The 15,467-nt window shown below is 40.3% G+C and overlaps 1 protein-coding gene across 4 annotated transcripts in view; it reads right to left on the bottom strand.

The window, feature by feature from the left end:
• Positions 1–15,467, bottom strand: part of MOB2 (MOB kinase activator 2) — a 97,836-nt gene that overhangs the window by 46,556 nt on the left and 35,813 nt on the right. The window contains exon 1 of one of the 4 annotated variants that reach the window (XM_028734475.2): positions 5,117–5,272. The exons of the other annotated variants lie outside the window; for them this stretch is intronic. Coding sequence (XP_028590308.1) covers positions 5,117–5,154 — 38 coding nt within the window. The 5' untranslated portion in view covers positions 5,155–5,272. Of the gene's footprint in view, positions 1–5,116; positions 5,273–15,467 lie in introns of those variants that run through there. 4 annotated transcript variants of the gene reach the window in all.

Genomic DNA, 15,467 nt, shown 5'->3' with positions numbered 1-15,467 from the left:
TGGAACCCAATTATTGTGAAAGTCTTTCCTCTCTTCCCCTCCCACCTGTCTGAAATGAAAACCTGAGAACTTTCTAATTCCAAGAAATGCCTATGACTTCTCACCTGGGAGTTTATAGCTCTGGATCAAGTCATTCTCTAGGTGCAATGGGATGCAAGTGGAGCCTGATACCACTCTGAGAAAAACATTTTTTTAAAAAAAAAAACTGTCTTATGCAACGATTTGTGACATCTGCACTAAAACTATTTGCAAGTGTCTGGTTTGCATGGTGTTAAATAAGGGCAAGTAGAATGAGATAAAATGAACATATTTTTTTTTTCATTCTTGAAGTATTTCCTGAAGGAAACTCTCTGTCTTAGTTGTTACAGCTTTAAAGAGTAGTTATGTTACGCAGGCATTACTGAGATTCTGTGTAACGCATCTGAATTCTTAATTGAATACACTGTGGTTTGAGAGGGAACTGCAAAAATGTTTGATATCCCAGTTAAAGAAGTGAAATGATGGACCTATCCTACCCAGAAACCGTAAGTGCCAAGGCAACTAAAGGCTACTCAGTCACCAGCAACTCCACTGGATGTTACCTCTTCCCCAACCATGGGAGAAGAAAGCGCGAAAAATTCTTATGTTTTGAAATAACCCTAAATAAGATGAATAAAACCTATTTTTGGGTATGTGTATATGCATTCTACTACAACCTCATATCTTGAAATCTTCTCAACTCAAAGCAAAGCTCTGTAGTTGTTATCCTACCAGATCAACTTTGAAGTTCCTTATCAGAAAGGTCCTAAGCTGCTGCCTAAATATACTCTATTTAACTGCTGTTGGATTTGATGCTGTTTCAATTCACTTTTACTGCAGTTGCATGTTTTTATTGAAGGTTTATTGCTATTTTATTGTCAACTTGTGAGTAGCACTTGCATTGGAAACTGGTTACAAATTCTCAATACAAACAGCTGAAGGTAAAGATGTCACAAGTTAAAACATGAAGAACATGCATGGTGCAAATAGCCCAAGGTTTCTGACACTCACAGTAGGCATCAACAACTGATTTAACATCAACAACTGCTACTTCGTTTACTGTCTTCACCAACCTGATGGACTGGTCATTACAGTGATTTAAAGGTTAGCTTCTTATCACATGTGGCCGATGACTACAAACAAGGAAATACCACATACCCTAAAGTGTTGCAGGTGATTGTTCATATTTCCGCACTATAAGGGAAGTTGCACAAAACAGATAATGTACTGAACACATCACCTTTATCTTGTGTTGAGGATCCAGATCAAAGAACTAAAAGAACAACTGTGAACTTTCCCCAAGACAGAGTGGAGGGGAGATGCTCAAATCTCTTTGGCAAGCAAGCAACCTGTCAGGACTCAATCATTCTAGTAGGATGAAGTCACATGAAACATATGCTGAAACAGATGTCACAAAAACACAGAACTGCAAACAAGAGTAAATGAGGAAAGGGAATGGATTCTGGCATTGCAAAGGCAGCCCACACAATCTTGCCATAATGCTCCCATGCTGCTTCTCTCATATTGCTTCCTAAAAGAGAAGATGCATTTGGCAGGTACTCTCCCAGGTGGTTCACCTGGAACAATGTTCAATGTTTCAGATAGGCTCTGTATCTGCCCTATCCTCTTGGCTTTTAATTTCTTCCCTACATCTATGAAGCTGTTCGGGAGGAGAAGACAAATACAAAAGCAATTACAAACCTGTGATATTAAAGGGCAAGTTTTGCAAGGGCAAACTACTTTTCTGCTGACAAGTTAAAGGTTTGGCTGAACAAGAAAAGCTTTTTTCTTTGGCATTGTTTCCATTACATAATGTTATGAGGCCACCTGTGATGAGACAAACAAATTATGAATGGATTTAATTAGATAGATTCTCTCCCCTACATGCACTGCTTAATTTAGAAACCAAGCATTTTTGTTAGAACTAATAGTGCTCAGGCACTGGAAAAACCAGCAATGCTGAACAAGCAAAATAGCACCTGAGCACTAAGATATCAAAAAAGTCACTCCCAGCATGGCAATTGCTCTGCTGTCACAGAAAAGGAGGGTCTCAGGAAAAGGAGACCATCACCCCAGGGGGAAAATGATCCAGGGGAGCAACCAGCTATCTATTCAAAGAAATGATGCAATTTAGGGAGGCAAAGTACACACCAATCACAAAATAGGTGATGTTTCTAGCTCCATTTAAGGTGCTCACACTAGTATATAAAGCCCTAAACAACTTAGGCCACAAATAGCTGGAAGACTGGCTACTTTCCTGCAGACCCAATTGGGTCTTAAGATCAGCAGACGGGGACCTCCTGGTAGTTCTGCCAGCCTCAGAAGTTCAAAAGATGGCCCTGGAAAGGGGAGGTGCTATACAGCTTTTGTTGAATGCTGAAAATGTACCTCTCTACTCTGGTCTTTGGCAACTGAGATGTGTGTTTTCACACCCACCTTATTCTTGTGACTGTAATTTGTTCAATCTTTTTTTATTGCTGAATTTTAAATTGTTGCAACCCACCCCAGGACATGCTAGTAAAAAGCAGGTAATAAATGTATTATTAGTGGTGATGATGATTATGTCAGTTGCCTGGCGTGAAGGTTGCACATATCCTCACTTGCTACTTGGTCGTAGTGAGTGGGCTTGCACGTTCCTATGATCCTTGTGAGCAAAGCCATCAGGAATCTCATGCTCCCAAGGCCAGGCTTCCTCAACCCCGGCCCTCCAGATGTTTTGAGACTACAATTCCCATCATCCCTGACCACTAGTCCTGGTAGCTAGGGATCATAGGAGTTGTAGGCCAAAAACATCTGGAGGGCCAAGGTTGAGGAAGCCTGCCCAAGGTGGTAAGGCCAAGGGGGAGGAGCTAGACAAAGAATGACTCAAGAAGTCCTCAACAGCAGAACAGGTGGAAGATGCTGGCATGTTACAACAGCTGTGAAAGTGGATGAAGGTTGCAGCAGATAAGAATTTACTGGTTGTGGGACACTCATGCCATCGGAATAGAGACTTACTGTGTGTTGGTCAGCATGCACAGATCTACACACATAAAACAAACATAAAACACACAGGCATCTTCCAAAAACCCATCCAAAACCCAACCCCCCAAAAGTCCCATGGTGATTGGCAAATGGTAACGGTGGCAGGATCGTGAAATCTGGAAGCCCCTAGTCATGAACCGGCACAGGGGTGGTGGATACAGATTCAGTCATCCTGACTCAAGGAATGAGGCAGTTTAGTATCTCGGCAGCTGTATCCACAACTGAGCAGTCCTATTTAGGATGCACTCTGCTCACCCCGAAAAGGGGGAAGGGCTAGAAAAGGTGCCCTAAACACAGTCTGCCTCCCTTTTTCCCTGACTGGATTACCGCGCCCAGACAGGTCACCACCCAGCAGTCGGAAAGTTAAGATCGTGTTCATGGAAGACAATCTTACTTGGCTACGAGTGATCGGTCCAGCAGCAGCAGCAGCAGCAGCACATGTCACTCTTTGCTTTGTGGCCTCAAAGTTCAACTTAAGAAACTCTCTTGTGTTTAAGGTTTAAGGTTTATATGTGGACCTCCTGCATCAAGTACTGAATCTTATCTTTACTTTGTTTCACCAGCAGTTGAATACTTTTCTTTCTCATTGAGCTTTTAAAGCTGCTATTGTTCAAGTGAATGTCTGTGAGTTTCCCTCCATAATACTGCTACCTGAGTGCTAGAGGGTAGGCTGGGGTGCCTAGAATCCAGCTCACAGGTCACACTTGTCTGCTAGGCTTCCTCATTTGGCCCACAAGCACATTTTGGAATAGCCACACTTTCTGCCCTTCACCTGATGCCTCATAAAACTTCGAATGAGGGGCACATAGGGGCAGGGCCTGACAGGTGCTGCCAATTTACAGCATCTGCCAAGCCCCCTTGTGCAGCTTCTGTAGTGTCTGAAAACCACCTGGTTGTCAGGAGCTTCTGAAACATTATGCACACTGGTTCAAAAAATTCCTATCTAGTTATCTCACCACAGGATGAATTAGGAAGAACACTAACTGAAGAAAAGATTTAGCAGAAAATCCAAAGACATACTAAAAAGTTAGATTAATTGTAGTCAATAGATCTTACAGCAAAAGTGTATTTAGGATTCAAGAGACTAACAAACCTTGGAAGCTGTTTCTGCACTTTGCCTCACTTTAAGAGTCTTCTCTTTAAAAAGGAATTACTACAATGTTTCCGTTATCTACAAAACAATAGCAATGTTCACAATTTATGGCATTAAACAAGTTGTCAAATCTATGTATAAAGTTATCATAGCAAGCTGCTACAAAACACAGGATTCCGCAACATATGGTAATCTTATTCAAAATATTTAAAAGCAAGCTGTTGTCTAACATGTTCATATCTTCCAGACCTAAGCATTATTAAATATAGCTGTAACTAATTGATATATTCAAGGTAAAACTGAGCTACAAAACTAAGTGTAAAGTGGGATGGTTTTCCCATGAGCTTTATGTTGTATTTAAAACTCCAAAATGAAATCCAAGATTTCAGGTTAAACTCTAGCATCTTCTTGCACCAGAAAGCACTTTCCACTGCATCAATTTTCTAGGAGTTAAGGAAAAAGCAAACATGGTTTTTTTTAAGAAAAAGATCATGTGCAGAAACTTTAAGAATTGTATTAAGAGTTGGGCTCCTTTCAACTACCAAGGCACCTTTCCATTCCTTCACATTTAGGAGTCCATGTGGCCCAGCTGGAAAGCTGGCACTTACTTCTGAAAGACCTAGCTCATCATGAAATCACAGTTTGACCTTGGGCAAATCACTTTCTCCTTGTCTAAGTTTCCTTCTGTAAATCAGGAACAAGAGTGATCTACCAAATGAGGTATTGTGAGGACATGGAAAAATGGGAAATAGGTTTGCCAAAAAACAAACAAGAATACTCATGCTTTGGTCTTGCTTCAGTTCCCACTAAAAGTCAGTAAATAAATACAGTAAGCAAATATGTGATCATACCAGCAATAGAAATAGAGAAACTTTGGAAAACAACTGTCTTAACTTCACAAACAAATTATACCTTTCCATACCATTTGAGGGGTGGGGGGTGGAAAGCATGAAACAAATGAAAGTGGGTATCATTCCTTACCTATTCAATGTATAGGACCCATTCCTCTTGAGTCTCATGCTTGCAGACAAAAATTTGAGGAAAAAATCCAGAATGGAATCTGCTTGTCCTAGTTTAATGAGAACTGAAGCACCTGTTTGTCAGAAAGTCTTTTGCTGGTCAGGGAACGTCTTTCCTGTTTCACACAGTCATCGGTTGGGAACAATCAGAAACCGCCAATTAGCAGGAAATATAAAGGAAATCAGTTCAGGCAAAACAAGAGCCTGAGGATGTAAAATACTCCACCTCTTTACAAGCAAAACCCTCAAAACCTTTTCCAAAAAGGAGCAGAATTTGGCAGCTGAAGCAAAGCAAAAGGAAGAGATAAAAAATGTTACGTCCTCTCTAAGTTTCAAAGGATAATGACAAAGATGAATCAAGTTTGCTATGTTTTGCCCTCTTCTAATTAGTCTGAAAGCAGCTTCAGATATTCCCTCTTCCTCTCAAGCCTGCTTGACTTATTGCTCAAGTATTTATGACTGCCTCAGCAGAACAAGGCAAATGAGAAACAAATCAAAGTAGCTGGTGTCCAGATTATTTAATATCACAAAAAAGAGATCAAGCCGCAGACATCCGAGCAGGAGAGTAGGTGGGGCAGCTACATTTAACACAAAAAGCAGGCTGCTCTGGAGTCTTGCACATGGAAGGGTGGGGTGGGGTCAGAGAGGAAGAAATGCTTCCAATAGTCCAGTCCCGGGCAGGCTGCCCTGCATAAATCAGTAGATCACACTGTCTCTGATTGGGCTGCTTAGCTTCTCTTCCTGTACAGCCTGCCGCTCCCTGACTGTTTAGCAATATGCTGTGGACCCACACAATTTCTACAGCACAGAACTATAACTGTTATGTAATGTTCTAAGCATTTTTAAAATGAGACTCGAACTGCAGCACCTGCAGTGGTTCCATAAAACAAGGGCTGCTTCACACTACATGGAGAGCACTTCCAAGGAGGAATATAATGTGAACATGTACACAAATGGTAAATTGTGGTTCTGAGTTTGTATATGCACATTAGGAAGCTGCAGTTGGTTCCCTAGCACATGGACAAAATATGCAAGCGACAGGGAAAGATGCAAGATCTTCACACAATCGATATGCAGATTTCATCACAATCCCAACATGAATCCCATTCTGCATGGAAATTCCAAATCATATACTATGGACCTCTAAGAGTACAAGAGGAAATTAATTGGACTAGCTTTTGAAGTAAGAAAAACAAGCTTTCAAGCTATTCAAGATTTAGGAGAATCAAAACAAAGATTAAAGGAAAGGCATCTTATGTGCCCAGACTGTTAAGCAACTCAGATGAGTCAGATGTAAGGTTATCAACAGCCTGTGTGAACATCCTATCAGTTCATTATTATCTGCTCTGAATACCTGAGGGATTTGTATCTTCACAGGTTTAAACCTAGGATTTTATGTATATACATCTGCAACATAGGGTAGCATTTCAGGCATGTAATGAAATTGACTCTAAATAGCATTAATGTGGGATTTTAGCATTATGGTCAAATTAATGTATTACATAAGAACCAGAGAGACGAAAAATTAACTGGAATCAGCAGGCAAGTATGAGCCATTTAAGGAAAGTACTGTACTTTTTTTGTGTATCAGACAAGGATTTTATATGTTTAAAATCATGTTAAAAATTGTGGGGTGTCTGATACACGGATAGTGTGTAGAGGGGACGTGGGATTGGTTGCTGCTGTGAGGTGGAGATTATCAGCGGCTATTGGGTGTGTTACTGGTGACTGCGGCAAAGGCTGATGTTGATTGGCTGTTGCTGCGACAATTTGGTTGGCGATTGGTGGCTTCTGCCAGTGAGGGGACAGACGATAGGTGGCTTTTGCGGCACGCGCAAGTGTCTGCGCAGATTCGACTGGCGATCCCGCCTTATAAAAGCTCAACAACTCTGAGCAATCTCCCTTCATTTTCTTAATTTGGAGACCCGAAAAATAGAGGCCTTCTTGTACGCGGGGGGCCTGTTATACATGGAAAAATACGGTATATAGTACAAAACTAGATGCACCACTGAATAGCAGAATAGGAAACAAGAGGTTGGTGGCATTTCTTTTCACATGTGACCCAAGCCAGTTATCAGCCCTAAATCAGGCAGCTAAAACATAAGCAGACATCTGTTTCTTTGCAGCTTTTACCATATGCAAATACAAAAACAACAAATCTTAGGTAGAGTGTTTCATGATGGAGTAGGTAGGACATATTTTGCCAAACAAAACTGCATATTTGGACAAAATGTCAGCACCACTGCAACTGATTATTTAAAAGAACTCATGGATATGGTAGTGCTCCAAGACAAGGCTGAACTCAGAGTTCCCAAAGTGTGCTAGGACAAGATTCTCACACCTGATAAACCATGTGTTAGAGCCACTAGAATAGTAACCGAACTAAAACAAAGATCAAAATGAGCCTTGGGAGCCATACTTGAAGGACCCTGGAGACAAAGGTCTTAGAAGAAAGTAAAGCTTATAAATGAAAAACTGTTACCCATGAAATCCACCAACAAAATGCCCATGAAAACCAACAGAAGGCTTGGGGGCACACAATGCACAGAATGCAATTGATAAAAGCTTTCAGAGTGCAAAGAGAATGCGATCCAAAGACACGTAGAAACCACCACCAAACCTTATAATTGAATTATAAACCAAATTAGATTAGATTACAATTGTATTTAAACTAAACGATAAAAAATAAGGGCTGTTCAGATGCTGCTTCACGCCCAGAATGAAGCTGGGAAAAAGCTCTGGGCTCCTGCACTGCTTTCCCTGTCCATTTGTGTGCGGGCAGGAGGAGAATAATGAGTGGACCAGGAGATCAAGTCTTGCATGACTTAATCCCAGAGGTCAAAGTAGCATCTGGTCCCGACTCTGGGATTTCTGCACTAGCAGGAGCTTTATGCTCCTGATACAACTCCAATGGTGGGATTTACATGAAGGAAATTATACTAAGTCACTTCTGTTTTCAGGCATTAAGAACCATTAGCTTGGGGGGAGGGGGCACACATACATGGGTGGTACAGCTTGTACATGTTAAAACTTACTTCTCTCTCCCCCCCCCCCCGGCCGCCCAAGCTAAATGTCTCACTTCCCCCTTGAGGTTCAATTACTCAGTACACTATTTTAAGTAAGTAATGTCTAAAATTGTCTTAAAATACATTTAAAATGTTTGATACAACACAGTCTTGGTTCTGTCTGCAAACTTACTTCTGAAACATAGAACAAAACTACCTACAAGTGTGAAACTACTTTAATAAAAACATAAATATATAAACTGAGATACACAAAATGTCCTCCTTTACCACAACACACAGAGTAAAAAATCCTCTCCCCCCCACACTTTTCAATTTTAGAGATTTGTTAGATGCAGCCGTCAACAAAAGCCACAATTAAGAGTCAAGATAAGCATGCTTAACTGCATGCTGGACAGTGGCCAAGTTCTTAAAGATCCAAATACATGAAGCCACTATTCCTAAGAGATCCAAGTTCATAAAGTTACATAAATTGCACATAAAGGGGGAGGAGGAGGAAAGCTTGCAGTTTACTGGAGTATTTCCCCCCCCCCTCCTGCCGCAGAGAAGGAACAATCAGGTAATTGAGGCACAACATTTGCCCAGATACAGGAAGCGACTGTTCAGCTTGCCAATTTGCTCCACCCAAGTCCTCCCAAGCTGGTATAAAAGGCTTTGCTGCAAAATATAGCCAGTGACACAATCTAGGAGGAGGAAAGCTGTGGAGGGAGAGCAAGAGACGTGAGTTCAGGAAGAAAAAGCAATGAGATTTGCTTTAGCTGATATTTGCAGTGACCAAAAAGAGTAGCAAACCCTCCAGAAAAATACTTGGATGGACGCTTACACCACACCTGATCTGAATAGCCCTCTGGGACAGGCACAAACACACACACACACGATAACCAAAACTGCTTTGCTATTCTAGCTCAATCGCCTGAAGCAGGAGAAGTAGAACAGTTCAGTCCTCCACACTGCACGGAGGGCTTGTACCCTACGTGCAGACCAAAGAGTGAGCAGAAAAGAGCGCCAAGAATGGGCAGAAAGTTTATTAGTATTTACTGGAAGTTCCAAATGATTTGAAGTAGATCAAAAAGGCTTTTCTGTCTCCAAATTGTCTCATAATAGCAACTAAAAATTGTTTGGGCAAATCAGGGGTGGATTTTTATGTGAGAGACCGTTTTTCCCTTATATGAACCTGCTGCCTGGGCTCTGAGATCTTCAGCGAGGCCCTTCTCTCAGTCCCACCACCATCACTTGTAAAGCCATGCCCCTGTTTACCAACAGGAAGGCAGCCCCAGCTGAAAAGCCTTACAAAGTCGTCGTCCCCAATCATCCATTTTAGACATAATTAAAATAAAATAGGGTATTATATATCATTGGTGTCCAGAGAAGCCCAAAGGAATCCACAAATATACACAGCTATGGAACCTAAAAGGTGATTGCCCTTTGGCGGGGGGCTGCCAAAGGGAAAACAACTTTTTGTGGTGATAACAACCAGAGCTCCAGAACAGCAAGAGAAGCAGCTGGAATATATTACTGTTCTTCTTGATATCATTAAATTGAATATGTAATTGTAGTGCTTCATGCTGCGTTTTTGTTATCACTGTAAGCCACTTTGAGTATTTTAATAAAAAGCAAAGTATAAATACTGCATCTAAAATCTAGAGATTGCAAGTGATTCACAAATTTCCAGTATTCTTCATACTCAGAAGCAAATCCTACTGAATTCAATGGACCTTACTCCCAAGGCTAAATGTACATAGGATTGCAGTCCCTTTGTACAGCTTCATCCTCTTTCTGAGCACTGAATAACATTTCCAATCCTATACCATGGGGGGAGGGGATATGTTTGGTGGGACCAAACATCTGAAAACAGTTGGCCATGTGGATGTTATCAGGATGATAGTGTTAATCTATTTTGTAAACTTATTACATTCACTATAGACCCTATTTGGAGCGGCTACAATATGAGAGTTTTCCATGTGGACTCAGTTTTAGTCTCTAAGGCATCCTATAGCAAGAATGCATTGAGATACTGGGAGATTAGAAAATATTTATTCTCATTCTTGCTGCAACAAGAACAAGGCTATGCAGCTCACATCAACCCTTCCATGCCTCAAATGCTTCCTGTCTCCAGTGCAGTTTATTTTTAGCCCTTGGAATTTCTTTCTATATGTTCCAGGAACAAACCATCCATCCTCCATCCAGATGGCAGACTTCAGTTAAGGGATCCAAGGCCTTAAATAGAGTGTTTCCCTGTATTTACTTTTTCCTACACTGCTGCTCACAATGTGACTGGGAAAGTGTCATACAGAAAACGCTTCACTGCACTGTAGATATGTTTAACATTTCTTTCAATTTCCTTTATTAAGAGACATTCTTCACTTGCTTATGCTGTTAACAGCTTTGGGTCTTCTTTTGGGGTGGGGGTGGGGAAACAGGGTGTACATATTAACAACGACTAATATTTATAGGGAGTATTCTAGCCAATACTGGATGACAATCAACATTCTGTGAATAGAAGTAGCAGTCTGCCCATTCTTACCCTACAGTTCCCACACATACAAATCTATTCCATTCTTACCCTACAGTTCCCCCACATACAAATCTATTCCAAATAATTTCTCTCCACACCCCCACACCCCAAGATTCTCTGGATCAGAAATTGGAGGTACATGGGGCAATGGGGGGAAGGAGAAGAAGAGCATACCCCACTGCACAAGTAGAAATTTGGTCCACTCAAGGACGGACAATAGAATATCACCATCTGATAACACAAAAAATGTGAATATTGCACTGTGATAGGCACCAAGAATCCATGATGCTTTAATATGAACACTTTCCCAAAACTTAAGGACAAAAGTCAGTTATTTAGTCAAAAGCATCTTGTGCCCTCATCATTAGCAATCAGAAAGCAATTTTATACATTTTATTCAGCCATTTCAGAGAAGTTTAAAGGTTGGATTGAGAAGTAAAGTCTGCATATTAGTATTCCATGCACATCACAGAAGATAATTATGTTTTATGCCAATACAGTCCCTCTCTCTTCAGACATGTATCAACAAAAGGAATATCTTGCATTGACCAACCCACAGCAGAATGGGTAACCTCTCAGGTTGCATCTCTCAATATTGCTGCCACCTCTGCAGCCCAAACAGGAGAATATTGAAGCCCGGTGTTCTCTTCTGGTGCCTTTCCCATTTTTCCTTCATCACTATACAACTTTTCCTGCAGCTTAAAGCAGCACATTTTTGTTTGAACAGTGGAAAAAGTAAATTATCTTATACCGCTATCAATGAACTGAGAGATGATGTCCAAGTCAGCGAACCTTAATTAGTTTTATCATGTCACTCTCCACTATAATATCCTTAAAGGCAGGTGTTGCCGTTCATACTCTGAAGTGCCATCAGGCAGACAGGGAGAAAAGAGTATCCAGTGTCAAGAAAAGCAGGTTATTCAAGCAGCTAATCCACTTCTAATGCAGGTCAACTGCTAATTCTTGCAGCGAAGAGGAGTGTCTTAACTTTAACAATGGCTATAGATCATGGGGAGGCAAACTAAGGCCCAGGGGCCAGATCTGGCCTGTGGACGGTCCAGGAATCAGCGTGTATTTACATGAGTTGAATGTGTCCTTTTATTTAAAATGCATCTCTGGGTTATTTGTGGAGTATAGGAATTCGTTCATTTTTTATATATATTTTTCAAAATATAATCCAGCCCCCCACAAGGTCTGAGGGACAGTGGACCGGCCCCCTGCTGAAAAAGTTTGCTGACCTCTGCTATAGATGACCATTAGAACACTGCTCAAGGCATTGAGCATGACAAAATCTTGACCCCTTCTATCTATTTTGACATTTTATAAAATGTCTATTTTACTTCACAAACAATTCTTGAAGCAGCTCAAATGAGAGTTACAAAACTATGAATCAAATAGTTTTAAATGAATACACAGACATTGGTGAATTATCTGATAAGGTTTTCTATCAATGGCTTCTAGTCATGATTGCTCTATACCACCTCAGTATTGGAGATGGCATGCCTGTGAGTAAAGAACTTGGACAATATGAATGGGGAGAGTGATACTGCACTTATGACCCAAGTGGTGGTTTCTAATAGGCATCTTGTTGGCCACTTTTGGAATAGGATGCTAGACTAAACGGGCTTTTGGTCTGATCCAGCAGGGCTCTTATGTTCCTTAATAGAAGGCTACATACTTTCAGAATGTGATGTTTGCTAGTCCTGGCTCTCTTGGGATTTTTTAAAGCTTTGGTGTGTTACTGTGTTGGTGAGTGCAACCCTTCTAGCACAACAGGGCTTTCCTAGATCACCCACTACAGCTGCAGACCCCTCAAAAGACATCTCTCAGACTCTCTGGGACAACATGGGGGCTACAGTGTGACAGGAAAATTGGGAGAATTCAGAACAGCTGCTTTCTATGAGCAGAAATGCCTTTCTGCTCTCACAAGACTGATTTATATGCTTGCGGGACATTTTGAATGTGTTTGGAGAGGGAAATGCAAGTTTAAATAAATACTAGCCTGCTTACTTCTTTATTTCTAACATTTCTAGACTGCCTTTCTAAAAATGTAATCAAGCTAGAAATCATAGATTGGCTATAAGAATAGTTAGTCTGTTGTCAAAATTTAAATTGTCTGCTAAGCAGAACTATACTTTATGGGAAACTTTCCAATGCCCATATGATTTAACGTGCTTTGCTTATTTAATAAGCAAGATTTAAGGAGCATGACAGGTAGTTTTGAATCTGTATAAACTTCTCAAGTGTTTTTTTCAATGGCCAAAAGTATCTGAATAGAAATGATTTGGGGCCGAGGGGGTGGTGGAAATCAGTAAAGTATACAATGTAGTTTAGATGTTATAGTCAAATAAATAAAAAGCTTTCTTTAGAAATTATTTTTTTTTTACAAGGGTTCTTGTAAACGTTTTAAGTAATGACTAGCACATGCTCCCTTGTATTGTTTACATTTTTTAAGTGAAGGTTTTGAAAACTGTTCACATAAAATTTTAGCACATTCAAAAAGCTATGCTTTTGTATTTATAGCCGTGCTTCCTAGGGCAATCACCTGCAAAAAAGAGAGTTAATTTTCACTATGCAACTGTCTAACGTGATTTCAGCTATAAAACTGCTTGGGTCTGATTAGTTATGAACTAACCAACGGCACCAGTCCTTTCTTTTCTTACATAGAGAATGTCTCAAGGAAAAGTATAGCAGAAGAAGAAATTCATAGGATTGTACTGTGGGTCCCGTAAGTAATCTATATAGAGAGCTGTCCCAGGTTTAGTATAAAAGATGGAAATATTAGTCTACAACTATCTATCCAATGTACTCTTCTCTCAATCAATCAATACTGGATACTTCCTTCAGGATGTCAAGAATTATTAAACTATGCTAAAATGCAGCAACATGAGTTTCTGTATATTATCACTTCTTTATCTGGACAAATTCTAGTGAATGAACTTTCATTCTTTTTCAGACATATCAAGAAGCAGCATTTATTAGCTGCACAGCAAACAATAATAAATGCAAAGATATTTTATGCACAGCTAAAAATGTCTGCAACTGCCTAGAGAGATCAGAACCATGCCTTCAAAGTATGAGCAGACATCAGATACTCATGCTTTTCAAGTATTCAGTCTTTCCAACTGTGTTGTCTGATCTATCAATCACATGTGAAACAGGTATCTGAATTGATCTATGCCTCTGATACTTTTTTTTTGCCAACAACTTGCTTTGCATGATTTCCCAATCTCAGGGTCAAAAACCTAGGCACACAGCTGGAAGGTGACCCAATACAGAAGGAAGTAAAGTAGTCTGGAAAAGCAGTGTAATGATACTTCTTTTAACAGACTCTAGACAGTGCTATTTAGTAATACCCAGCTACTGCTAGATGGTCAAGATAGAGTTCTGTTCCTTCAGAGTTTGGTGACAAAGGGTAAACCTTGCTACATATGTTGAAATCCCAGCACACAGACACCAAGCACTCATAGCACGCTATATCACATATTCCCCACACCACAGCAGCATGTAAACCACATGAACGTTGTGGGGAAAAGTCTGGCATGCCAAACTCCAAGGGCTTCCGATAACCACAGGACTCATAGATGGTAGTAAGTTAAGGCAGTCCTATTCAGAGTCACTTACCCACTTTTATCTAGTGCAGTATTATTTTATTTATTTGAAAGCATTTATATACTGCTCAATATTTCAAAAATCTCTAAGCAGTATTGTCCAGATAGTAACTGCCCTTGCCTTCAGCTGAGCATGTACTTGCAAAGCAACTGTTGTACTACCTATGTAGCTCCAAAAGCAAACAAGTGTCTTCTATGGAATTGAGTGAATGATGCATGCAGGATTCAGGGGTGTATATGATGAACGTTTTTTCACTGCCATCAGGTTATTTACCTAATGCTATGATTGAAACACTATTGTGCATTTGATACATGATAAGAAACCATTTTGTAACAAAAGGGCTAAATGTGATAAGTCACCTATCAAACTTGCTAAGATCAGAATAAATTGCAGTTGCTATACTTTTAGGGTCATACTACATTTCCCATACCCAGGGTTTGCCTGCAATTTGGAATTGGGAACGCATGCACTTCAAACTAGAACCATACACCTATGGTGCCCTCCAGATATTTTAGATGACAACTCCCATCAACCTCATTCAGCAAGGCAAATGGCCAGGGATGGTGGCAGTTGTAGTGTGAAGGAGGCTGCCTTAGACCAGTAATTCAGGCAGAAGTATGCCAATAATGTTCAACAATGAGTGGTAAGACAAATTTAGAAACCGAGTAAGTAGTAGTAGTAGTAGTGGTAGTAAACTCAAGGGGGGGGGGGAAAGAAACTTATGAAATTGTACAGAATCATCCAAATGGTGAAAAACTAAAGAGGGTTTAGTAAAGCAAGACCTATACTAAAAACTCATACCAGCAACAGATAAAGAAATAAAAAAATTAAAAGTTATTATCAGAAAGGTGTGTGTTTGGGCAGAAAAACATATATAAACACTCAGAGAAGAGTATACTATTTAAGAAATACACAGGAAGGAACTTATTCAGCTTGTATAATGCTCAAATGTTATAGACACAAAATTGTCCTCTCCACTGCCAATGAGTTCTGCAGGAAATGGGACTTAGCTTTTGCTTCCTCATTTGCTCTAACTACTCATTATGTTGTTCCTGCTTGAAGTTGAATCCCTCCTCATATGAGAGCTAGGCTGCAGTTAGCAGCTTACAAATGGTTATCCTCAGGAAGTGAGTGGGCTTCTGTATTAAAGTTTCTATTTTAAT

The sequence above is a fragment of the Podarcis muralis genome, chromosome 1 (genome assembly GCF_964188315.1).
Source record: "Podarcis muralis chromosome 1, rPodMur119.hap1.1, whole genome shotgun sequence".
Classification (NCBI taxonomy): domain Eukaryota; kingdom Metazoa; phylum Chordata; class Lepidosauria; order Squamata; family Lacertidae; genus Podarcis; species Podarcis muralis.
The sequence above is the reverse complement of the archived record's forward strand: the minus strand, read 5'-3'. Positions and strand labels throughout refer to the sequence as shown.